The 26,418-nt window shown below is 48.1% G+C and overlaps 1 protein-coding gene across 16 annotated transcripts in view; it reads left to right on the top strand.

Annotated features, from left to right (window-relative positions):
• Positions 1-26,418, top strand: part of LOC124002448 (neurofascin-like) — a 168,203-nt gene that overhangs the window by 114,306 nt on the left and 27,479 nt on the right. For 10 of the 16 annotated variants that reach the window (XM_046309834.1, XM_046309827.1, XM_046309824.1 and 7 more), the window contains 13 exons: positions 5,701-5,867; positions 6,311-6,458; positions 6,860-6,984; positions 7,612-7,644; positions 8,619-8,720; positions 9,007-9,204; positions 10,326-10,396; positions 10,538-10,760; positions 10,907-11,022; positions 11,291-11,501; positions 11,707-11,829; positions 21,582-21,755; positions 24,501-24,518. In XM_046309834.1, coding sequence (XP_046165790.1) covers positions 5,701-5,867; positions 6,311-6,458; positions 6,860-6,984; positions 7,612-7,644; positions 8,619-8,720; positions 9,007-9,204; positions 10,326-10,396; positions 10,538-10,760; positions 10,907-11,022; positions 11,291-11,501; positions 11,707-11,829; positions 21,582-21,755; positions 24,501-24,518 — 1,709 coding nt within the window. The remainder of the gene's footprint in view (positions 1-5,700; positions 5,868-6,310; positions 6,459-6,859; positions 6,985-7,611; positions 7,645-8,618; positions 8,721-9,006; positions 9,205-10,325; positions 10,397-10,537; positions 10,761-10,906; positions 11,023-11,290; positions 11,502-11,706; positions 11,830-21,581; positions 21,756-24,500; positions 24,519-26,418) is intronic. The other 6 variants (XM_046309835.1, XM_046309836.1, XM_046309840.1 and 3 more) reach the window with 3 other exon arrangements.

Below are 26,418 nucleotides of genomic sequence, written 5' to 3' on the forward strand. Positions count from 1 at the left end.
TCACACTTCTAACGTCAGTATATTAGCTTATGCTTTTCAGGGGGGAGGGGCAGGTAGCATAAACACACACACGCACTGGCAGTGTCATGTTTTGTCATTTATTATCTTGTCTTGTCCCTGTGCTTCCCATTCTATTCGTTTCCCTCTGCTGGTCTTATTAGGTTCTTTCCCTCTTTCTATCCCTCTCTCTCCCCCTCCCTCTCTCACTCTCTCGCTCTCTCTTCTCTCTATCGTTCCGTTCCTGCTCCCAGCTGTTCCTATTCCCCTAATCAATCATTTAGTCTTCCCACACCTGTTCCCGATCCTTTCCCCTGATTAGAGTCCCTATTTCTTCCTTTGTGTTCCGTTCCTGTCCTGTCGGTTCCTTGTCTAGAATTCACCGTGCTGTGTTTGTGTATCGCCCTGTCGTGTCGTGTTTTCCTCAGATGCTGCGTGGTGAGCAGGTGTCTGAGTCTGTCTGGTTCAAGTGCCTTCCCGAGGCAACCTGCTGTTCACCTGCTGTTCAAGATCGAGTCTCCAGTTTGTCCTCGTCATTTCGAGTGAAAGTTGTGTTTTTTGTTTGTATTTACTTTACTGGATTAAAGACTCTGTTTTCGCCAAGTCGCTTTTGGGTCCTCTTTCACCAGCATGACAGAAGGAACCGACCAAGGAATGGACCCAGCGACTTCAGACGCTCGTTACACTGCCGTCGAGATCCAAGGAGCCATGCTCGGCAGACACGAGCAGGAATTGTCTGCTGCTCGCCATGCCGTGGAGAACCTGGCCGCTCAGGTTTCCGACCTCTCTGGACAGTTCCAGAGTCTACGTCTCGTGCCACCTGTGACTTCCTGGCCTGCCGAGCCTCCAGAACCTAGGGTTAATAACCCACCTTGCTACTCCGGGCAGCCCACTGAGTGCCGCTCCTTTCTCACGCAGTGTGAGATTGTGTTCTCTCTCCAACCCAACACATACTCTAGAGAGAGCTCGGGTTGCTTACGTCATTTCACTCCTTACTGGCCGGGCTCGAGAATGGGGCACAGCTATCTGGGAGGCAAGGGCTGATTGCTCTAACAAGTTCCAGAACTTTAAAGAGGAGATGATTCGGGTTTTTGACCGTTCAGTTTTTGGTAGGGAGGCTTCTAGGGCCCTGGCTTCCTTATGCCAAGGTGAACGGTCCATAACGGATTATTCTATTGAGTTTCGCACTCTTGCTGCCTCTAGTGAGTGGAACGAGCCGGCGCTGCTCGCTCGTTTTCTGGAGGGACTCCACGCAGTGGTTAAGGATGAGATTCTCTCCCGGGAGGTTCCTTCAGATGTGGACTCTTTGATTGCTCTCGCCATCCGCATAGAACGACGGGTAGATCTTCGTCACCGGGCTCGTGGAAGAGAGCTCGCATCAACGGTGTTTCCCTGCTCCGCATCGCAACCATCTCCCTCCTCTGGCTCAGAGTCTGAGCCCATGCAGCTGGGAGGGATTCGCATCTCGACTAAGGAGAGGGAACGGAGGATCACCAACCGCCTGTGCCTCTATTGCGGAGTTGCTGGACATTTTGTTAATTCATGTCCAGTAAAAGCCAGAGCTCATCTGTAAGCGGAGGGCTACAGGTGAGCGCAACTACTCAAGTCTCTCCATCAAAATCCTGTACTACTTTGTCGGTCCATCTACGCTGGACCGGTTCGGGTGCTACATGTAGTGCCTTGATAGACTCTGGGGCTGAGGGTTGTTTCATGGACGAAGCATGGGTTCGGAAACATGACATTCCTTTCAGAGAGTTAGAGAAGCCTACGCCCATGTTCGCCTTAGATGGTAGTCATCTTCCCAGTATCAGATTTGAGACACTACCTTTAACCCTCACAGTATCTGGTAACCACAGTGAGACTATTTCTTTTTGATTTTTCGTTCACCGTTTACACCTGTTGTTTTGGGTCATCCCTGGCTAGTATGTCATAATCCTTCTATTAATTGGTCTAGTAATTCTATCCTATCCTGGAACGTTTCTTGTCATGTGAAGTGTTTAATGTCTGCCATCCCTCCCGTTTCTTCTGTCCCTACTTCTCAGGAGGAACCTGGCGATTTGACAGGAGTGCCGGAGGAATATCATGATCTGCGCACGGTCTTCAGTCGGTCCCGAGCCAACTCCCTTCCTCCTCACCGGTCGTATGATTGTAGTATTGATCTCCTTCCGGGGACCACTCCTCCTCGGGGTAGACTATACTCTCTGTCGGCTCCCGAACGTAAGGCTCTCGAGGATTATTTGTCTGTGTCTCTTGACGCCGGTACCATAGTGCCTTCTTCCTCTCCGGCCGGGGCGGGGTTCTTTTTGTTAAGAAGAAGGACGGTACTCTGCGCCCCTGCGTGGATTATCGAGGGCTGAATGACATAACGGTTAAGAATCGTTATCCGCTTCCCCTTATGTCATCAGCCTTCGAGATTCTGCAGGGAGCCAGGTGCTTTACTAAGTTGGACCTTCGTAACGCTTACCATCTCGTGCGCATCAGAGAGGGGGACGAGTGGAAAACGGCGTTTAACACTCCGTTAGGGCATTTTGAGTACCGGGTTCTGCCGTTTGGTCTCGCCAATGCGCCAGCTGTTTTTCAGGCATTAGTTAATGATGTTCTGAGAGACATGCTGAACATCTTTGTTTTTGTCTATCTTGACGATATCCTGATTTTTCTCCGTCACTCGAGATTCATGTTCAGCACGTTCGACGTGTTCTACAGCGCCTTTTAGAGAATTGTCTCTACGTAAAGTCTGAGAAGTGCTCTTTTCATGTCTCCTCCGTTACTTTTCTCGGTTCCGTTATTTCCGCTGAAGGCATTCAGATGGATTCCGCTAAGGTCCAAGCTGTCAGTGATTGGCCCGTTCCAAGGTCACGTGTGTCGAGTTGCAGCGCTTTTTAGGTTTCGCTAATTTCTATCGGCGTTTCATTCGTAATTTCGGTCAAGTTGCTGCCCCTCTCACAGCTCTTACTTCTGTCAAGACGTGTTTTAAGTGGTCCGGTTCCGCCCAGGGAGCTTTTGATCTTCTAAAAGAACGTTTTACGTCCGCTCCTATCCTCGTTACTCCTGACGTCACTAGACAATTCATTGTCGAGGTTGACGCTTCAGAGGTAGGCGTGGGAGCCATTCTATCCCAGCGCTTCCAGTCTGACGATAAGGTTCATCCTTGCGCTTATTTTTCTCATCGCCTGTCGCCATCTGAGCGCAACTATGATGTGGGTAACCGTGAACTGCTCGCCATCCGCTTAGCCCTAGGCGAATGGCGACAGTGGTTGGAGGGGGCGACCGTTCCTTTTGTCGTTTGGACAGACCATAAGAACCTTGAGTACATCCGTTCTGCCAAACGACTTAATGCCCGTCAAGCTCGTTGGGCGTTGTTTTTCGCTCGTTTCGAGTTTGTGATTTCTTACCGTCCGGGTAGCAAGAACACCAAGCCTGATGCCTTATCCCGTCTGTTTAGTTCTTCTGTGGCTTCTACTGATCCCGAGGGGATTCTTCCTTATGGGCGTGTTGTCGGGTTAACAGTCTGGGGAATTGAAAGACAGGTTAAGCAAGCACTCACGCACACTGCGTCGCCGCGCTTGTCCTAGTAACCTCCTTTTCGTTCCTGTTTCCACTCGTCTGGCTGTTCTTCAGTGGGCTCACTCTGCCAAGTTAGCTGGTCATCCCGGTGTTCGAGGCACTCTTGCGTCTATTCGCCAGCGCTTTTGGTGGCCGACTCAGGAGCGTGACACGCGCCGTTTCGTGGCTGCTTGTTCGGACTGCGCGCAGACTAAGTCGGGTAATTCTCCTCCTGCCGGTCGTCTCAGACCGCTCCCCATTCCTTCTCGACCATGGTCTCACATCGCCCTAGACTTCATTACCGGTCTGCCTTTGTCTGCGGGGAAGACTGTGATTCTTACGGTTGTCGATAGGTTCTCTAAGGCGGCACATTTCATTCCCCTCGCTAAACTTCCTTCCGCTAAGGAGACGGCACAAATCATTATCGAGAATGTATTCAGAATTCATGGCCTCCCGTTAGACGCCGTTTCAGACAGAGGCCCGCAATTCACGTCACAGTTTTGGAGGGAGTTCTGTCGTTTGATTGGTGCGTCCGTCAGTCTCTCTTCCGGGTTTCATCCCCAGTCTAACGGTCAAGCAGAGAGGGCCAATCAGACGATTGGTCGCATACTACGCAGCCTTTCTTTCAGAAACCCTGCGTCTTGGGCAGAACAGCTCCCCTGGGCAGAATACGCTCACAATCGCTTCCTTCGTCTGCTACCGGGTTATCTCCGTTTCAGAGTAGTCTGGGTTACCAGCCTCCTCTGTTCTCATCCCAGCTTGCCGAGTCCAGCGTTCCCTCCGCTCAAGCGTTTGTCCAACGTTGTGAGCGCACCTGGAGGAGGGTGAGGTCTGCACTTTGCCGTTACAGGGCACAGACTGTGAGAGCCGCCAATAAACGCAGGATTAAGAGTCCAAGGTATTGTTGCGGCCAGAGAGTGTGGCTTTCCACTCGCAACCTTCCTCTTACGACAGCTTCTCGTAAGTTGACTCCGCGGTTCATTGGTCCGTTCCGTGTCTCCCAGGTCGTCAATCCTGTCGCTGTGCGACTGCTTCTTCCGCGACATCTTCGTCGCGTCCATCCTGTCTTCCATGTCTCCTGTGTTAAGCCCTTTCTTCGCACCCCCGTTCGTCTTCCCTCCCCCTCCCGTCCTTGTCGAGAGCGCACCTATTTACAAGGTACATAAGATCATGGACATGCGTTCTCGGGGACGGGGTCACCAATACTTAGTGGATTGGGAGGGTTACGGTCCTGAGGAGAGGAGTTGGGTTCCGTCTCGGGACGTGCTGGACCGTTCACTCATTGATGATTTCCTCCGTTGCCGCCAGGATTCCTCCTCGAGTGCGCCAGGAGGCGCTCGGTGAGTGGGGGGTACTGTCATGTTTTGTCATTTATTATCTTGTCTTGTCCCTGTGCTTCCCATTCTATTCGTTTCCCTCTGCTGGTCTTATTAGGTTCTTTCCCTCTTTCTATCCCTCTCTCTCCCCCTCCCTCTCTCACTCTCTCGCTCTCTCTTCTCTCTATCGTTCCGTTCCTGCTCCCAGCTGTTCCTATTCCCCTAATCAATCATTTAGTCTTCCCACACCTGTTCCCGATCCTTTCCCCTGATTAGAGTCCCTATTTCTTCCTTTGTGTTCCGTTCCTGTCCTGTCGGTTCCTTGTCTAGAATTCACCGTGCTGTGTTTGTGTATCGCCCTGTCGTGTCGTGTTTTCCTCAGATGCTGCGTGGTGAGCAGGTGTCTGAGTCTGTCTGGTTCAAGTGCCTTCCCGAGGCAACCTGCTGTTCACCTGCTGTTCAAGATCGAGTCTCCAGTTTGTCCTCGTCATTTCGAGTGAAAGTTGTGTTTTTTGTTTGTATTTACTTTACTGGATTAAAGACTCTGTTTTCGCCAAGTCGCTTTTGGGTCCTCTTTCACCAGCATGACAGGCAGAGATTTTCAGCTTGCAGGCAGATGCTGGAATAAGATTCTGAGTGACAGAGTGAGGGCTTTGTATAGGAGTGTTGTTGTGTTTTGTTGTGGAACTAGAAAAGAAATGCCTGCAACGTAAAATAACGTTACTAACCGGTTTCCGTGCTTTTAAAATAATGGAACAGTATGGATCATGTTCCGTTTCTGTTACTTGAAAAAAGTGTGTCTTACGCTGAGTATTTCCCCCCCTCTGTGTGTGTGTCCATAAAGGTTTAAGAATGGTCAAGGAAGTGGTCTGGACGGTGGTCACTATCGGGTCTACATCAACGGGACCCTAGAGATCAAGCGTGCACGGGCTGAGGACCAGGGGACCTATACCTGCGTGGCCAGCAACATCCTGGGCAAGGAGGAGAACCAGGTCCGCCTGGAGGTCAAAGGTTAGAGAGCAACCAATCACATCACAGCACACCATCCTTCTTCTTCCTCGGTGCCAAATAGTCCCTGTGTCGTTGCCAAACAGTTCTAAGTGCCTTTTATCAACCCATGTGATTTTGGATTGAATCTTCCATCCTCTCTAAAGACTTGTATCACACCTCAGACCTTTCCTTTCTCAGAGCAGACGACATTTCTTAGAGGTTCGCATTGGACATTCATATTCAGCAGTGCATTTGTCATTCTCATTCATCCCATGTCATAAGAAAGTGGCCTTAATAACATCCCATATCATGAGAAAGCGACAAGTTCATATTATTGAGTTGCAGCTGATCGGAAATTCCACAAATGTGTTTGTCAGGGATCAAGGAGGACATTGCCTTCCTTCTATCCCCACTTATTGTCCTGGATATGCATGCGTGTGTGTTGTTTCCCGGGTGTGTTTCAGAGCCGACACGTATTGTCAGGGCTCCAGAGCACCAGTCAGCCATCAGAGGCACCATGGCTCGTTTCGACTGCCGGGTCAAATCAGACCTCACCCTGCCCATCACTGTTACCTGGCTGAAGGATGACAAGCCTCTCTCCCTGGGATCGAGGTAAAACACACCCCAAAACACAATCAACAACAGCTTTCTGTAACTTTGTTGTCCCCTGTGTGATATGTGATGAATTGTACACTATTGATCAATAGTAAGGTCAAGTTAAAGTGTGATAATGTAGTGATAATGTTGTAATAATGTTGTAATAAGTACTATAGTAAACACCGTTTACACACCTTATTTATTTTGCATGAGCATTTACCTATGGCAGAAAACATACATAGAAAATATAGGGAGCCTTATTATATTATATTATATTATTATATATATATATATTATTATACCTTATTGACCACAATTGGTGATTATGTTAGCACTGTATCATTGGTTGTAATAGTTAATTGTTTCCAATAGTTCAAGCACAGTAATATTTTCCCTTCCTTGTCTATGCACTGTAGGTTGAAGAAGGATGAGGATTCTCTGTCCATCCCCAATGTCCATGAGGGAGATGAGGGAACATACACCTGCACTGTTAAAACAGAGATTGACCAAGACACTGCCTCGGCACGCCTTACTGTGTCAGGTACACACACACACACACACACACACACACACACACACACACACACACACACACACACACACACACACACACACACACACACACACACACACACACACACACACACACACACACACACACACACACACACACACACACACACACACACACACACACACACACACACACACTCTCGCCCTACAAGACCCAGCTACATAAACCAACATGGATTGGTTCAACATGGATTTGAAAATGGTCTACTTTCATTCTACAAATCATCTTCTCATCAACCCACATCTTCTTAACGTTGTAGTTAGCCCTGCATAGATAACACTATAATACATGGAATTGTTTTATGTCACTGAATTTACTCTCATGTAGGTCGTCAGCATCGGTGGTGGATCGTACTGCATATGTTTCCTGGTTGTGTAGTTATAGTGCAGATCTAGGATCAGTCTCCCCTCTTCCAATTCTATCCTTAACCACTAGTCAAGAAAATGCTAAACTGACCCAAGATTAGCGTCTAGGGGCAACTTCACCCTACACCAGTTGTAGTACTGTAGTGGATGGGTTTCCTCCACTATACTAATGCTCTGACTAACCTCTAACCTTTAACCTCTGACCTTTACCCCCCTGCCCCCCTCACAGAGGACGCCTCCCTGTCTAGTGTCTTGCCTACAGGTAACATCCGTGGCCTTTTCTACCACTCTCTCTCTCTCTCTCTCTCTCTCTCTCTCACTCTCTCTCTCTCTCTTTCTCTCTCTCTCTCTCTCTCTCTCTCTCTCTCTCTCTCTCTCTCTCTCTCTCTCTCTCTCTCTCTCTCTCTCTCTCTCTCTGTGTGTATTTCTATCTTTTTTGCTCTCTCCTCACTCTAATAAGCATAACAGTGGTTCGTTTGGACTATTGCTTCCTAATGCCAAAGGAATGAATGCAGTGTGTAAGAGATATGAGTATAAATATGCCTATGGCTGAAAGGGTGTATGTTTGTGCATCTGTGTGTGTGTGTGTGTGCGTGTATTTGGGAAGTATTCAGACACCTTGACTTTTTTCACAGTTTGTTACGTTACAGCCTTATTCTAAAATGAATTAAATTAAATCGATTCCATTGATTACCTGTGGTAAATTCGATTGATTTAACATTATTTGGAAAGGCACACACCTGTCTATATAAGGTCAGTGCATGTCAGAGCAAAAACCAAGCCATGAGGTCAAAGGAATTGTCCATAGAGCTCCGAGACAGGATTGTGTCGAGGCACAGATCTGTGGAAGGGTACCAAAACAGTGAGGTGACCAAGAACCTGATGACCATTCTGAAAGAGCCCCAGAGTTCCTCTGTGGAGCTGGGAGAACCATTTCTGCAGCACTCCACCAATCAGGCCTTTATGGTAGAAAAAAACATAAATAATCCATTTAAGAATAAGGCTGTAACGTAACAACATCTGGAAAATACTTTCCGAATGCACTATACGTGTGTGTGCGTATCAGTGTGTTTGGTTGCGTGTCTGTGTGCGTATGAGTGTGTCTGTGCATGCATGTGCACGTGCTGGTGTGTGTGTGTCAATATGCGTGTGTGCATGAGTGTGTGTTTGCTTGAATGCATGTGTTGTGTGTTTGTGATTGTGTACCATCTAACCCTATGGCCCTCCTGTGTGTAGACCGTCCTGACTCTCCCACGGACCTGGAGCTGTCTGACGCTAAAGAACGCAACATACGACTCACCTGGATACATGGAGATGATCACAACAGCCCCGTCACATGTAAATACACACACACGTGTACACACTTCACATAAAGTAACATCACACGTAAATACACACACACACACGCACGCACGCACGCACGCACGCACGCACGCACGCACGCACGCACGCACGCACGCACACACACACACACACACACACACACACACACACACACACACACACACACACACACACACACACACACACCTCTCTCACTCACTCACACACAAGACTACTTCCCAATGTAACCCCAATACATACATTCAACCGTTCCATGGCTTGTCACACCTCTTCCCTGCAGTGTTCGTGGTTCAGTTTGAGGAGGACCGTTGGGAGTCAGGCAAGTGGCAGAACCTGTCTAGTTATCCCGGAGACTTCAACACTGTCATCCTGGAGCTCTCTCCTTTCGTCAACTACCAGTTCAGAGTCATCGCTGTCAATTCTGTGGGCCAGAGCCTCCCCAGCCTTCCCTCGCAACGATACCAGACCAGCGGAGCCCGTGAGTCAGACACCGGGAGGGAGAGAGGGGATGGATGGGGGTAGGGAATAGGGAATTTAGGAGGATGTTCGACCAGATCTTTCTCCAGCCAATCCTCACCACAATAGGAGTGGGTTATCAAGGAGGATAATGGAGGGAACGAGGGAGGGTGAAGGGAGGGCAGGTGGGGGTGTCTTTTTTAGGAGTTCTGTGAAATATACAGCCCAAATAAATGTTTCACAGAGGTCAAGTAACAGACAACAGTCAACATCAACTGTTCAGAGGAGACTGTGTGAATCAGGCTTTCATAGTCCAATTGCTGCACAGAAACTACTACTAAAGGACACCAATAAGAAGAAGATAATTGCTTGGGGCAAGAAATACATGAGCAATGGACATTAGACCGGTGGAAATTTGTCCTTTGGTCTGGAGTCCAAATTTGAGATTTTTGGTTCGAACCGCCATGCCTTTGTGAGACGCGGTGTGGGTTAACGGATGATCTCCGCATGTGTGTTTTCCACCGTAAAGCATGGAGGAGGATGTGTTATGGTGTGGGGATGCATTGCTGTCTGTGATTTATTTAGAATTCAAGGCACACTTGATTTGCGCTTAGCGGGACTATAATTTGTTTAACAACAGGACAATGACTCACCACACCTCCAGACTGTGTAAGGGCTATTTGACTAAGAAGGAAAGTGATGGAATGCTGCATCAGATGACCTGGCCTCCACAATCCCCAAACCTCAAGCAAATTGAGATGGTTTGGGATGAGTTGGACCGCAGAGTGAAGGAAAAGCAGCCAACAAGTGCTCAGCATATGTGGGAACTCCTTCAAGACTGTTGGAAAAGCATTCCAGGTGAAGCTGGTTGAGAGAATGCCAAGAGTGTGCAAAGCTGTCATCAAGGAAAAGGGTGGCTATTTGAAGAATCTCAAATACAAAATAGAATTGAATTTGTTTAACACTTTTTTGGTTACTATAATATTCCATGTGTTATTTCATAGTTTTGATGTCTTCACTATTATTCTACAATGTAGAAAATAGTAAAAATAAAGAAAAACCCTTGAATGAGAAGGTGTTCTAAAACTTTTGACGGTAGTGTATTTTAGCCAGAGACATGACATGTGTCCCTCTGTGTTTTAGCTCCAGATGTTATCCCTAGAGGCCTGAAAGGCTGGGGCACCAAGAAGAACAACATGGAGATCAGCTGGGAGGTGAGAGACAGAAAGAGGATCATAGCAGGGACTGATGTCATGGTTTCGCCCATTACCCTTCATGAGGAGCCATGACACCCTCAATGGCAAGGTTGTTTCAGCCAGTAAAAACTAGACTAATTAATGTGTGTGTCTTTCCAGCCCTTGTTGGACACAGAGCGAAACGGCCCTAACCTGCACTACTCGGTGTGGTGGCGACGTAAGGACACGGGGGAGGAATGGAGTAATGTGACTACAGTGGGTGCAAAGCACATTGTCCACGACACAGAGACCTACGTACCCTATGAGATCAAACTGCGGGCTGTGAATGACTTTGGACCGGGAGGCGAGTCCAATATCATCATAGGATACTCTGGGGAGGACAGTACGTACCCACACAAACCTATATACACATGAAGCAACGTTTCTTTACCATTCATCATCTTTTTGGAACGAGCAAATGTTAGCTCTCGTCTCTCTCTTCTTTCTCTCTCGTCATGCTGATGATCTCCTACCTGTGTGTACCTCCAGAGCCCACAGCCCCTCCCACTGACCTGCGAGTGTCTAAGATTGACAGCACCAAGGTCAATGTCCACTGGACCCCAGTAGATCCCAGCACTGTATTGGGAGAGTTCAAGGAGTACAGGGTGAGAACTGTAGCCCACTACGCACACACACACACACACACACACACACACACACACACACACACACACACACACACACACACACACACACACACACACACACACACACACACACACACACACACACACACACACACACACACACACACACACACACGCCACACACACACCGCACACGGCACACGTGGCCACAGACAGACATACATACAGACACACCATGTGTTTCTACCACCCTGTGATGACATTGTGTGTGGGCCCTCTCTCTCAGGTGTACTACTGGCGTGAGGGCAGCATGGTGAAAGGTCTGCGTGTGAATAAAGAGAAGAAGACTAAAGGGTTCTACAGTACCGTGGCCCAGCCTACTGGCATACTGACAGACCTACAGCCATACAGCCACTACCGCATATACATGGTGGTCGCCAACAATCGCTACGAGGGACCGCCTAGCAACCATGTGGAGTTCCGTACCAAGGAAGGAGGTGAGACAGGGAGAGAGAAGGACAACTCCAACTGTCATACAGTCCATTGGACAAATGATTTTTACACTGTAACTCACTCTCTCTCCTACACCTACCAACTCTCTCCCTCTTTCTCTCTCCCACGCTCTCCCTCATTCTAACATCCTCCATCTCTCTTCATTTCTATCCTTCCCCCTCTCTTTTCCTCTCTCCCCTGTGTGTTTAGTGCCAGAAGCTCCTAAGTTCTTTAAGATCATCCAGCGGAGTACAGATGTTATCCACCTGGAGTGGGACAAACCCCTGGAGCCTAACGGCATTCTGATTGGATATAAACTCAACTACCAGACAGGTGAGCCCTTCTGATTGGATACCCACTGAAAAGACAGAGAGGGGAGCTCTTCTGATTGGATACCCACTCAAAAGACAGAGAGGGGTGCTCTTCTGATTGGCTACCCAGTCAAGTAGCAGAAAGGTGAGCACTTCTGATTGGTTAGTTACACAGTCAAACGACAGACACGTTATCAGTTCAGCGGTATACACTGCACAAGAACTTTGGGTAGAAGGTCGGAAAGATCTTTCTAATTCCTCTAGATAATGACGCCGGAGGAGATGGCTGCCGTTTTACGGTCTTCTAACCAATCGTGCTATTGTGTGTGTTTTTTTTGCGTTATTTCTTATTTATTTTGTACATGATGTTTCTACCACCGTCCCTTATGACCGAAAAGTGCTTCTAGATATCAGGACAGTGATTACTCACATCGTCATGGAAGAAGAGTTTTTTTTCTTTAATGAGTCGGGCGCAAAGGATTTCTATCAGATGCCCAACAATGGCCAAAACCCTGTGCTTCGCATGAGAAGGAGACGGAGATATCGGGGATGTATGTTAGGGTGCCTTGTAAGGATCTGAAGGCGAGTGGGAAATCTGCCTCTACCATCAGCACTATTAGCCAACGTACAATCATTGGATAACAAAATAGACAAACTACGATCACGAATATCCTACTAACAGGACATTAAGAACTGTCATTCTTATGTTTCACTGTGTCGTGGCTGAACGACAAATGGGTAAAATACAGCTGCCCGGTTTTACACTGCACCGGCAAGATAGAACAGCCGCCTCCGGTAAGACAAGGGGTAACGGTCTGTGTATATTTGTAAACAACAGCTGGAGCACAAAATCTAATAGTAAGGGAGTCTCGAGGTTTTCATGATAAGCTGTAGACCACACAATTACCAAGATAGTTTTAATCTATATTCTTCGTAGCTGTCTATTTACCTCCACAAACCGATGCTGGCACTAAAACCACACTCAATGAGCTGTATAGGGCCAGAAGCGAACAGGAAAATGCTCATCCAGAGGCGGCGCTCCTAGTGGCCGTGGACATTAATGCAAGGAAACTTAAATCTGTTTCCCTAATTTCTAACAGCATGTTAAATGTGCAACCAGAGGGGAAAAAACTCTAGACCACCTTTAATCCACACACAGAGACGCATACAAAGCTCTCCCTCGCCATCCATTTGGCAATTCTGACCATATTTATATCTTCATGATTCCTGCTTACAAGCAAAAATTTAAGCAAGAAACCCCAGTTACTCAGTCAATAAAGATGTGGTCAGATGACGCAGATGCTATGCTACAGAACTGTTTTGCTAGCACAGACTGGAATATGTTCCGGGATTCTTCCAATGACAATGAGGAGTACACCACATCAGTCACTGGCTTCATCAATAAGTGCATTGTACGTACACACCCCAACCAGAAGCCAAGTGCTGCCGCTTTCAAGGAGCAGAACTCTAACCCGGAAGCTTATAAGAACTCCCTCTATGCCCTCCGACGAATCATCAAACAGGAAAAGCGTCAATACAGGACTATGATTTAATCATACTACACCGACTCCGATGCTCGTCGGATGTGTCAAGATTTGCAAACTATTACAGATTGCAAAGGGAAGCACAGCCGCGAGCTGCCCAGTGACACGACCCTACCAGACAAGCTAAATTACTTCTATGCTCACTTCGAGGCAAGCAACACTGAAGCATGCATGAGAGCATCAGCTGTTCAGGACGACTGTGTGATCACACTCTCTGTAGCCGATGTAAGACCTTTAAACAGGTCAACATTCACAAGGCTGCAGGGCCAGACGGATTACCAGTGTACTCCGAGCATGCACTGGCCAACTGGCAAGTGTCTTCACTGATATTTTCAACCTCTCCCTGACTGAGTCTGTAATACCTACATGTTTCAAGCAGACCACCATAGTCCCTCAGCGTTCAACACTCTAGTGCCCTCAAAGCTCATCACTACGGTAATGACACTGGGACTAAACACCTCCCTCTGCAATTGGAACCTGGACTTCCTAACGGTCTGCCCCAGGTGGTAAGGTAACGTAACAACACATATGCCACACTGATCCTCAACACGGGGGTCCCTTGGGTGCATGCTCAGTCCACTCCACAACTCCACCACCACCATTAAGTTTGCTGACAACATAACAATTGTAGGCCTGACAACAATGAGACAGCCTATAGGAACGAGGTGGTGTGGTGCCAGGATAACAACCTCTCCCTCGATGTGATCAAGACAAAGGAGATGATTATGGACTACAGGAAAAGGAGGACTGAGCACGCCCCCATTCTCATCGTCGGGGGTGTAGTGGAGCAGGTTGAGAGCTTAAACTTCCTTGGTGTCCACATCACCAACAAACTATCATGGTCCAAGCACACCAACACAGCTGTGAAGAGGGTACGACAAAGCCTATTCCCCCTCAGGAGACTGAAAAGATTTGGCATGGTCCTCAGATCCTCAAAAAGTGGTTGCATCACTGCCTTATATGGCAACTGCTCGGCCTCTGACCGTAAGGCACTACAGAGGGTAGTGCGTACGGCCCGGTACATCACTGGGGCCAAGTTGCATCCAGGACCTTTATTCCAGGTGGTGTCAGAGGAAGGGCCTAAAAGACTCCAGCCACCCTACCTCACGACAAGCGTCACCGGAGCTCCAAGTCTAGGTCCAAAAGTCTTCTTAACAGTTTCTACCCCCAAGCCATAAAACTCCTGAACATCTAATCAAAATGGATACCTAGACTATTTGCATTTCCCCCCGCCCCCCCCCCCCCCCCCCGTTTATGCTGCTGCTACTCTCTGTTAATTCTCTATGCATAGTCACTTTAACTCTACCTACATGTACATATTACCTAAATGACCTTGACTAACTTGTGCCCCTGCACATTGTGTCATGCAGGTGAAAGAGGACCCAAAAGCGACTTAACAGAAACAGAGTTTATTTAAGTCCAAACAGGGAATAACAGAAATCCTCTAGTCTGTAGAGGGGAATAACTGGAGAAGCGGCCACAGACTGCAGGTCGCTTCGGGTAGGCGCAGGCCGTAGTAGACAGAGACACCTGCTCACACGCAGCATCTGATGAAGGCAAAAAACACGACAGGACAGGGCGATACACAATCACAGCAAAAACACGACAGGACAGGGCGAAACGCAATCACAGCATGGTGAATACTAAACAAGGAACCGACGGGACAGGAACGGAACACAAAGGAATAAATAGGGACTCTAATCAGGGGAAAGGATCGGGAACAGGTGTGGGAAGACTAAATGATGATTAGGGGAATAGGAACAGCTGGGAGCAGGAACGGAACGATAGAGAGAAGAGAGAGCGAGAGAGTGAGAGAGGGAGGGGGAGAGAGAGGATAGAAGGAGGGAAAGAACCAAATAAGACCAGCAGAGGGAAACGAATAGAATGGGGAGCACAGGGACAAGACATGATAATAAATGACAAACATGACAGTACCCCCCACTCACCGAGCGCCTCCTGGCGCACTCGAGGAGGAATCCTGGCGGCAACGGAGGAAATCATCGATGAGTGAACGGTCCAGCACGTCCCGAGACGGAACCCAACTCCTCTCCTCAGGACCGTAACCCTCCCAATCCACTAAGTATTGGTGACCCCGTCCCCGAGAACGCATGTCCATGATCTTATGTACCTTGTAAATAGGTGCGCTCGACAAGGACGGGAGGGGGGAGGGAAGACGAACGGGGGTGCGAAGAAAGGGCTTAACACAGGAGACATGGAAGACAGGATGGACGCGACGAAGATGTCGCGGAAGAAGCAGTCGCACAGCGACAGGATTGACGACCTGGGAGACACGGAACGGACCAATGAACCGCGGAGTCAACTTACGAGAAGCTGTCGTAAGAGGAAGGTTGCGAGTGGAAAGCCACACTCTCTGGCCGCAACAATACCTTGGACTCATTGGCGGCTCTCACCGTCTGTGCCCTGTAACGGCAAAGTGCAGACCTCACCCTCCTCCAGGTGCGCTCACAACGTTGGACAAACGCTTGAGCGGAGGGAACGCTGGACTCGGCAAGCTGGGATGAGAACAGAGGAGGCTGGTAACCCAGACTACTCTGAAACGGAGATAACCCGGTAGCAGACGAAGGAAGCGAATTGTGAGCGTATTCTGCCCAGGGGAGCTGTTCTGCCCAAGACGCAGGGTTTCTGAAAGAAAGGCTGCGTAGTATGCGACCAATCGTCTGATTGGCCCTCTCTGCTTGACCGTTAGACTGGGGATGAAACCCGGAAGAGAGACTGACGGACGCACCAATCAACGACAGAACTCCCTCCAAAACTGTGACGTGAATTGCGGGCCTCTGTCTGAAACGGCGTCTAACGGGAGGCCATGAATTCTGAATACATTCTCAATAATGATTTGTGCCGTCTCCTTAGCGGAAGGAAGTTTAGCGAGGGGAATGAAATGTGCCGCCTTAGAGAACCTATCGACAACCGTCAGAATCACAGTCTTCCCCGCAGACAAAGGCAGACCGGTAATGAAGTCTAAGGCAATGTGAGACCATGGTCGAGAAGGAATGGGGAGCGGTCTGAGACGACCGGCAGGAGGAGAGTTACCCGACTTAGTCTGCGCGCAGTCCGAACAAGCAGCCACGAAACGGCGCGTGTCACGCTCCTGAGTCGGCCACCAAAAGCGCTGGCGAATAGACGCAAGAGTGCCTCGAACACCGGGATGACCAGCTAACTTGGCAGAGTGAGCCCACTGAAGAACAGCCAGACGAGTGGAAACAGGAACGAAAAGGAGGTTACTAGGACAAGCGCGCGCGACGCAGTGTGCGTGAGTGCTTAGCTTAACCTGTCTTTCAATTCCCAGACTGTTAACCCGACAACACGCCCATAAGGAAGAATCCCCTCGGGATCAGTAGAAGCCACAGAAGAACTAAACAGACGGGATAAGGCATCAGGCTTGGTGTTCTTGCTACCCGGACGGTAAGAAATCACAAACTCGAAACGAGCGAAAAACAACGCCCAACGAGCTTGACGGGCATTAAGTCGTTTGGCAGAACGGATGTACTCAAGGTTCTTATGGTCTGTCCAAACGACAAAAGGAACCGCCCCCTCCAACCACTGTCGCCATTCGCCTAGGGCTAAGCGGATGGCGAGCAGTTCACGGTTACCCACATCATAGTTGCGCTCAGATGGCGACAGGCGATGAGAAAAATAAGCGCAAGGATGAACCTTATCCAGACTGGAAGCGCTGGGATAGAATGGCTCCCACGCCTACCTCTGAAGCGTCAACCTCGACAATGAATTGTCTAGTGACGTCAGGAGTAACGAGGATAGGAGCGGACGTAAAACGTTCCTTTAGAAGATCAAAAGCTCCCTGGGCGGAACCGGACCACTTAAAACACGTCTTGACAGAAGTAAGAGCTGTGAGAGGGGCAGCAACTTGACCGAAATTACGAATGAAACGCCGATAGAAATTAGCGAAACCTAAAAAGCGCTGCAACTCGACACGTGACCTTGGAACGGGCCAATCACTGACAGCTTGGACCTTAGCGGAATCCATCTGAATGCCTTCAGCGGAAATAACGGAACCGAGAAAAGTAACGGAGGAGACATGAAAAGAGCACTTCTCAGCCTTTACGTAGAGACAATTCTCTAAAAGGCGCTGTAGAACACGTCGAACGTGCTGAACATGAATCTCGAGTGACGGAGAAAAAATCAGGATATCGTCAAGATAGACAAAAACAAAAATGTTCAGCATGTCTCTCAGAACATCATTAACTAATGCCTGAAAAACAGCTGGCGCATTGGCGAGACCGAACGGCAGAACCCGGTACTCAAAATGCCCTAACGGAGTGTTAAACGCCGTTTTCCACTCGTCCCCCTCTCTGATGCGCACGAGATGGTAAGCGTTACGAAGGTCCAACAGTAAAGCACCTGGCTCCCTGCAGAATCTCGAAGGCTGATGACATAAGGGGAAGCGGATAACGATTCTTAACCGTTATGTCATTCAGCCCTCGATAATCCACGCAGGGGCGCAGAGTACCGTCCTTCTTCTTAACAAAAAGAACCCCGCCCCGGCCGGAGAAGAAGAAGGCACTATGGTACCGGCGTCAAGAGACACAGACAAATAATCCTCGAGAGCCTTACGTTCGGGAGCCGACAGAGAGTATAGTCTACCTCGAGGAGGAGTGGTCCCCGGAAGGAGATCAATACTACAATCATACGACCGGTGAGGAGGAAGGGAGTTGGCTCGGGACCGACTGAAGACCGTGCGCAGATCATGATATTCCTCCGGCACTCCTGTCAAATCGCCAGGTTCCTCCTGAGAAGTAGGGACAGAAGAAACGGGAGGGATGGCAGACATTAAACACTTCACATGACAAGAAACGTTCCAGGATAGGATAGAATTACTAGACCAATTAATAGAAGGATTATGACATACTAGCCAGGGATGACCCAAAACAACAGGTGTAAACGGTGAACGGAAAATCAAAAAGAAATAGTCTCACTGTGGTTACCAGATACTGTGAGGGTTAAAGGTAGTGTCTCAAATCTGATACTGGGAAGATGACTACCATCTAAGGCTGGGCGTAGGCTTCTCTAACTCTCTGAAAGGAATGTCATGTTTCCGAACCCATGCTTCGTCCATGAAACAACCCTCAGCCCCAGAGTCTATCAAGGCACTACATGTAGCACCCGAACCGGTCCAGCGTAGGTGGACCGACAAAGTAGTACAGGACTTTGATGGAGAGACTTGAGTAGTTGCGCTCACCTGTAGCCCTCCGCTTACAGATGAGCTCTGGCTTTTACTGGACATGAATTAACAAAATGTCCAGCAACTCCGCAATAGAGGCACAGGCGGTTGGTGATCCTCCGTTCCCTCTCCTTATTCGAGATGCGAATCCCTCCCAGCTGCATGGGCTCAGTCTCAAAGCCAGAGGAGGAGATGGTTGCGATGCGGAGCAGGGAAACACCGTTGATGCGAGCTCTCTTCCACGAGCCCGGTGACGAAGATCTACCCGTCGTTCTATGCGGATGGCGAGAGCAATCAAAGAGTCCACATCTGAAGGAACCTCCCGGGAGAGAATCTCATCCTTAACCACTGCGTGGAGTCCCTCCAGAAAACGAGCGAGCAGCGCCGGCTCGTTCCACTCACTAGAGGCAGCAAGAGTGCGAAACTCAATAGAATAATCCGTTATGGACCGTTCACCTTGGCATAAGGAAGCCAGGGCCCTAGAAGCCTCCCCACCAAAAACTGAACGGTCAAAACCCGAATCATCTCCTCTTTAAAGTTCTGGAATTTGTTAGAGCAATCAGCCCTTGCCTCCCAGATAGCTGTGCCCCATTCTCGAGCCCGGCCAGTAAGGAGTGAAATGACGTAAGCAACCCGAGCTCTCTCTCTAGAGTATGTGTTGGGTTGGAGAGAGAACACAATCTCACACTGCGTGAGAAAGGAGCGGCACTCAGTGGGCTGCCCGGAGTAGCAAGGTGGGTTATTAACCCTAGGTTCTGGAGGCTCGGCAGGCCAGGAAGTAACAGGTGGCACGAGACGTAGACTCTGGAACTGTCCAGAGAGGTCGGAAACCTGAGCGGCCAGGTTCTCCACGGCATGGCGAGCAGCAGACAATTCCTGCTCGTGTCTGCCGAGCATGGCTCCTTGGATCTCGACGGCAGTGTAACGAGCGTCTGAAGTCGCTGGGTCCATTCCTTGGTCGGTTCCTTCTGTCATGCAGGTGAAAGAGGACCCAAAAGCGACTTAACAGAAACAGAGTTTATTTAAGTCCAAACAGGGAATAACAGAAATCCTCTAGTCTGTAGAGGGAATAACTGGAGAAGCGGCCACAGACTGCAGGTCGCCGGGTAGGCGCAGGCCGTAGTAGACAGAGACACCTGCTCACACGCAGCATCTGATGAAGGCAAAAAACACGACAGGACAGGGCGATACACAATCACAGCAAAAACACGACAGGACAGGGCGAAACGCAATCACAGCATGGTGAATACTAAACAAGGAACCGACGGGACAGGAACGGAACACAAAGGAATAAATAGGGACTCTAATCAGGGGAAAGGATCGGGAACAGGTGTGGGAAGACTAAATGATGATTAGGGGAATAGGAACAGCTGGGAGCAGGAACGGAACGATAGAGAGAAGAGAGAGCGAGAGAGTGAGAGAGGGAGGGGGAGAGAGAGGGATAGAAGGAGGGAAAGAACCAAATAAGACCAGCAGAGGGAAACGAATAGAATGGGGAGCACAGGGACAAGACATGATAATAAATGACAAACATGACACATTGACTCCATATAGCCTTGTGTCTGTTATTTTTCTGCTGCTCTTCAATTATAATTGTTTTATATGATCTATTTTTGACTTCTTCGGGATCAAATCCCATTAACGGGATCGGGATCGATTTGACAACATCCGGTGAAATGGCAGAGCGCCAAATTCGAATTCAATTATTAGAAATATTTTAGTTTCATACAATCACACGTACAATTCACCAAATTAAAGGTTCACTTCTTGTTAAGCCACCGCGTCAGATTTTTAAAAGGCTTTACAGCGAAAGCAAACCATGCTATTATCTGAGGACAGCACCCCATCAAACAAACACAGACAATCATATTTCATCCCGCCATGCGCGACACAAAACTGAAGATCCTCTTTTGTTGGCACTCCAATATGTCCCATAAACATCACAAATGGTCCTTTTGTGTGATTAATTACGTCATTATATCTCCAAAATGTCCATTTATTTGGCGCGTTTGATCCAGAAAAACACTGTTTCAATCTCGCGCAACATGACTTCAAAATATCTAATAAGTTACCTGTAATCTTTTTCAAACATTTAAAACAACTTTCTTAATACAACTTTAGGTATTTTTTGAACGTAAATAATCGATAAAATTTAAGACAGGATAAACTGCGTTCAATAGCAGATAAAAACAACATGGAGCGAGTTCTCAGGTCGTGCGCCCCAACCACAACAGTACACTACACTCGACCCTCGTTCTAAACAGCCCTACTTCTTCATTTCTGAAAGGAAAAACATCAACCAATTTCTAAAGACTGATGACATCTAGTGGAAGCGATAGGAACTGCAAGCAAGTGCATTAGAAATCTAGATCCCCATAAAAAAACTAGTTGAAAAGAGAGTGACCTCAACAACAACAAAATATCCTGGTTGGTTTGTCCTCGGGGTTTCGCCTGCAAAATAAGTTCTGTTATAATATGCATATCTGGGCCTGAGTAGCAAGCTGTTTACTTTGGGAACGCTTTTCATCCGGACGTGAAAATACCGCCCCCTAGCCTAGAGAGGTTAACGCTTTTTGGGGGGGGGTTAAGGGCTTGTAAGTAAGCATTTCACTGTAATGTCTACACCTGTTGTATTCAGCGCATGTGACAAATACGATTTGATGTGAAATAAGTGATAATGGTCCTGTAGCCCATCATTCTAAATAATAAGTTGTCCTTAACTGACTTGCCTTTTTGTATTTTTGTTATAATAATGCCAGAGAAGCCGGTGTTTGGAGGATCTACTGGCACCGTATCCTCCAAACACCGGCTTTGAGGGCATTATCACTTTTATACAATAGGTTGCCAACATATTCAAATAATGATTGACATATTTTCATTAAAAACTTCATTTTGATGAATTTATTCAAACTATTTCATCCTTCCACAAGATATATATATATATGAACGTTGTGATGATAGACAGTTAAGTGTTTTTACAGTAGCTGCATGACTGTTACCTGACCAGCTGACTGACTGTGTGTGTTCTTGTAGTGAACGGGTCGCGTGTAGGCCTTATGCAGATGCAGAGTTTCCTACCTAACGTGACAACGTACACACTCCGCCTGCCCGAACGAGCCATCCGCTATAAGTTCTACCTGGCGGCCCTCACACAGGTGGGAGCAGGGGAGGTCTATGCTGAGGAGTCTCCACACTTCACCAATGAGGGTAAGTCCACACTGCCTACACACACACACACACACACACACACACACACACACACACACACACACACACACACACACACACACACACACACACACACACACACACACACACACACACACACACACACACACACACACCTCAATCTTTCCTCATACACACATACACACATGCTCATGCGCACACACACACACACACTTACACACATAAATCCTTACTCAACAAACTTCTCTTACTCGCATACCATTCTTACTCAATACCATTCTTATTCACACACACACACACACACAGACACACACACACACACACACACACACACACACACACACACACACACACACACACACACACACACACACACACACACACACACACACACACACACACACACACACACACACACACACACACACACACCTCAATCTTTCCTCATACACACATACACACATGCTCATGCGCACACACACACACACACTTACACACATAAATCCTTACTCAACAAACTTCTCTTACTCGCATACCATTCTTACTCAATACCATTCTTATTCACGCACACACACACACACACACACACACACACACACACACACACACACACACACACACACACACACACACACACACACACACACACACACACACACACACACACACACACACACACACACCTCAATCTTTCCTCATACACACATACACACATGCTCATGCGCACACACACACACACACACACACACACTTACACACATAAATCCTTACTCAACAAACTTCTCTTACTCGCATACCATTCTTACTCAATACCATTCTTATTCACGCACACACACACACACACACACACACACACACACACACACACACACACACACACACACACACACACACACACACACACACACACACACACACACACACACACACACACACACACACACACACACACACACACACACACACACACACACACACACACACACACACACACACACACACACACACACACACACACAGTCAACTCTGACTTTTAACACAGTCACGTTTTTGTTTACTTCAGGTAAGTGATGTAAGGCTGTTTTTTGATATGCAGAATGTCACCAGCTTGCATGGTCAAGTCTTTCCTGGGGCACCTGTTCCTTTTCATTCTTCAGTAATGTGGTACACTGGGTAATGTAGGATTAACAGGTTATTGTTGAGAAGACATAAAACAGATAACCAGAACAGATCTACACAGATTTTTATTCATGCACTGTTTAGGATGACAAGTTTCACAAAGACTGAATGAAAAAGTTAAACCATCTACGTTATGTAGACACAGAAATGTTTGCCAAAAGAAGAAAATAAGTTGGCATTTTAAGTCTTAGTTATGTTCGGAAACTGGGTTAGATGTTTGTTAGAGTGTTCGTGCAGCTAGTTGACACGGTAGAGTGTGTCAAGTGTGGCCAACCGAAAAGGCTTGGAAAGCTCAGTGACTTCAGCCTACTGCAGCTCGGCAGCAAACACATAAGTCTTTGTCACACTGGCACCCATTCAACATATATAACACATTCACACTCGTGCACAGTGTGTGCAGCAGTGGTCAATGGGTTACGATGAGCACACAAACGGGTGCACACACACACACACACACACACACACACACACACACACACACACACACACACACACACACACACACACACACACACACACACACACACACACACACACACACACACACACACACACACACACACACACACACACACACACACACACACACACACTTGGTGTTAGTAGCGACAGATGCAGAATCAGTGTTCTCCTTCTTGGCATGTCTCCTGTCTGTCGTTGTGCTCTTTTGTCAGAATGTTCTCTTTCTCTCCTCGTTTCTCTCTCTTTGTCTCTCTTCCTCTCCTGTGGTTGATCTTCTGTAGTGTCTTTTAACGCTGTCTTTCTGTCTCCGCCTCTCAGATTCTCACTCTTGTTTTCCCTCCTCCACTTGCTGTCTCACCCTCTTCTGTCTGTCTGTCTGTCTCCCCCTCCCTTTCACCTCACCCATCTCCACCTCCATGTCACCTGTCTCCACCTCCCTCTTGCCTGTCTCCACCTCCCTCTCACCTGTCTCCACCTCCCCCTCGCCTGTTGCCACCTCCCTCTCGCTTGTCTCCACCCTCCTTTCGCCTGTCTCCACCTCCCTCTCGCCTGTCTCCACCTCTCTCTCTCTTGTCTCCACCTCCCTCTCACCTGTCTCCACCTCCCTCTCGCCTGTCTCCACCTCCCTCTCGCCTGTTTCCACCCTCCTCTCGCCTGTCTCCACCTCCCTCTCGCCTGTCTCCACCTCCCTCTCGCCTGTCTCCACCTCCCTCTCGCCTGTTTCCACCTCCCTCTCGCTTGTCTCCACCTCCCTCTCGCCTGTTTCCACCCTCCTCTCGCCTGTTTCCACCTCCCTCTCGCCTGTTTCCACCTCCCTCTCGCCTGTCTCCACCTCCCTCTCGCCTGTTTCCACCCTCCTCTCGCCTGCCTCCACCTCCCTCTTGTCTGTCTTCACCTCCCTCTTGCTTGTCTCCACCTCCCTCTCGCCTGCCTCCTTCTCGCCTGTCTCCACCTCCCTCTTGTCTGTCTTCACCTCCCTCTTGCTTGTCTCCACCTCCCTCTCGCCTGTCTCCTTCTCCACCCTCCATAAACCTGTCTCCCCCTCCCTTTTCCCTCTCCCTCTCCCTCTCCCCCTCCCTCTCAACCCCCTCTCTGTGTGTCTCTCTCCATGGGTGTTAACAGAAGACTTTTTCAGCTCAGGTACTGACCGCTCGGGTGTAGGTAACGGGAAATGCATAGCCCGTCTGTCTGTCTGCTTGTCTGTCTGTCTATTTTCTATAATTCCTCCTCGACTCTGTCTCAGTCCATTTTTTCCAGCAGTGGTGTCCAGTTCAAATGAATGACCATGTCATATTTACGTTTCCTTACCACTTTGCCTCGTCATCATATCATGGGTTTCTACCACCCCCTACTGATGACAATGGTACAGACCCAAGACACCTATCCTAGAGAGAAACTACCCATAGAGGTTAAATAGGGGTTGACAAATCTTACGCTGTAGCTAACAAACAAAACAAATGAGGGGTAACTTTGAGGTCTGTCAAGGGTAAAACCCTGAGGAAAACTAATTTTGAATGTGTATGAGTTCTCGTCAAATCAGGTATACATTAATTACTATTAGATATTTAAGTCAGTAGATTCTAGATTGAATTAATAGAACAATTAGGAAGTGAGCAGCCATATTCAGGACTGGCATTGTCATCTGAAATTTTTACAGAGAGCTTAAATAGAGAGCTTTGGACTGTAACCAGAATGTTCTTTGTAATGGACTGAACTGCACTCTACCAAACACTGGCTTCCTCTTTGCCAGCTGTATAACTGTATTTCTGTCTATCTTGTCTGTCATATCTGTCTCTCTGTCTATATCTGTATCTGTCAGTGTACTGTACCTGTGCTTCACTCTGTGCTTTCAGGGATTGAACAAACCCACAGAACTCTCAGGTTCATTTTTGACATTAAAACCTACAGTATTATACACTTATAACTCTCTTATGCACACCTTAAAGGAATGAGTGTAGAAACAACTAACATTATAGTCTCTGCTTCAACGTTTAGTTCTATTTGAGCCACTTTTATAACTCTTATAGCACTTGTATAACAGTTGCAAATCCCGTTATATCCAAGAAGAGTGTAATTCGGCTGTACTGTAGTCCAGGTCAGGATCACCTGTAGCGTAATTGGTATCAACTTGAAGTCGGTATCAACTTCCTGACATTTCTGAGATCTGAACTTTGACCTGTCACCCAGCTCCAATCCCTGATAGCGCACCTTGCAACTTGAATCATGACAACTACCTGTCCATCACAAGCCTTGGATCTTGTGTACTGACTGAGTCGACAAAGGGGTTGACCCTCATTACGTGAGGGGGGGGGCATAGGATTGGGGAGGCTTGCTTAAGTTTGTCGTTTGTATGTGGAGATGGGAGCACGTCACCGGGCTGGGGATGGGTGGTGATTTCAAGCTTACACTGCTCTCGCTTGAATGATTCTCCATCATCAAACGTTCTCTGCTGCTCATTCACTTGCTTGCTCGCTCACTGCTGCTTGCGCTTCAGCTTTCAGAGTGTCACGCATCCATCTCATCCATGTGTGTTTATGTCTTGGCTGGTGAGCATTGCCCCTCTTCTCCCTGATCCCTGTATAAGGGGAAGTCAGAGGTAAGAGATCACTGAGCTTGGGGTTCAACCCCTCTGAATGGCAATGCCTCTGGTTTATGCCTTTTGACTGAAACAGCCTGGGATTTGCACAGTTTTTTGATTGACATGGCTTGCGGCCAATGTGATCTCTGGCTGGCTTTTTAGTATTACCTGGGCAACAGGGGTTCTTGAGCACCTGCCTGCACGGATGCGTTCAAGTTCGCCGCCGCCTTTGCCTCTTCCTCTTCTTCTCCTCTCAAGATTGGCTCTCTCTGGCATGCTGTGTGTCATGGCTGACTTGGGGGTGTATGCATGAGGGAGGGGGGATGGAGGGGTGCAGTTCAACAAGGATATGAGTTCAACTGCTCTCTAGTGGGATCCTCCAAATGGAGATGTTCATCAACTGCAAGGTAAAAGGAAGAGTAATAAGGTCCTGCGAAGAAGGTCCTACATAGGCCCCTGTAT

The sequence above is a fragment of the Oncorhynchus gorbuscha genome, linkage group LG18, assembly GCF_021184085.1.
Source record: "Oncorhynchus gorbuscha isolate QuinsamMale2020 ecotype Even-year linkage group LG18, OgorEven_v1.0, whole genome shotgun sequence".
In the NCBI taxonomy this organism is placed as follows: domain Eukaryota; kingdom Metazoa; phylum Chordata; class Actinopteri; order Salmoniformes; family Salmonidae; genus Oncorhynchus; species Oncorhynchus gorbuscha.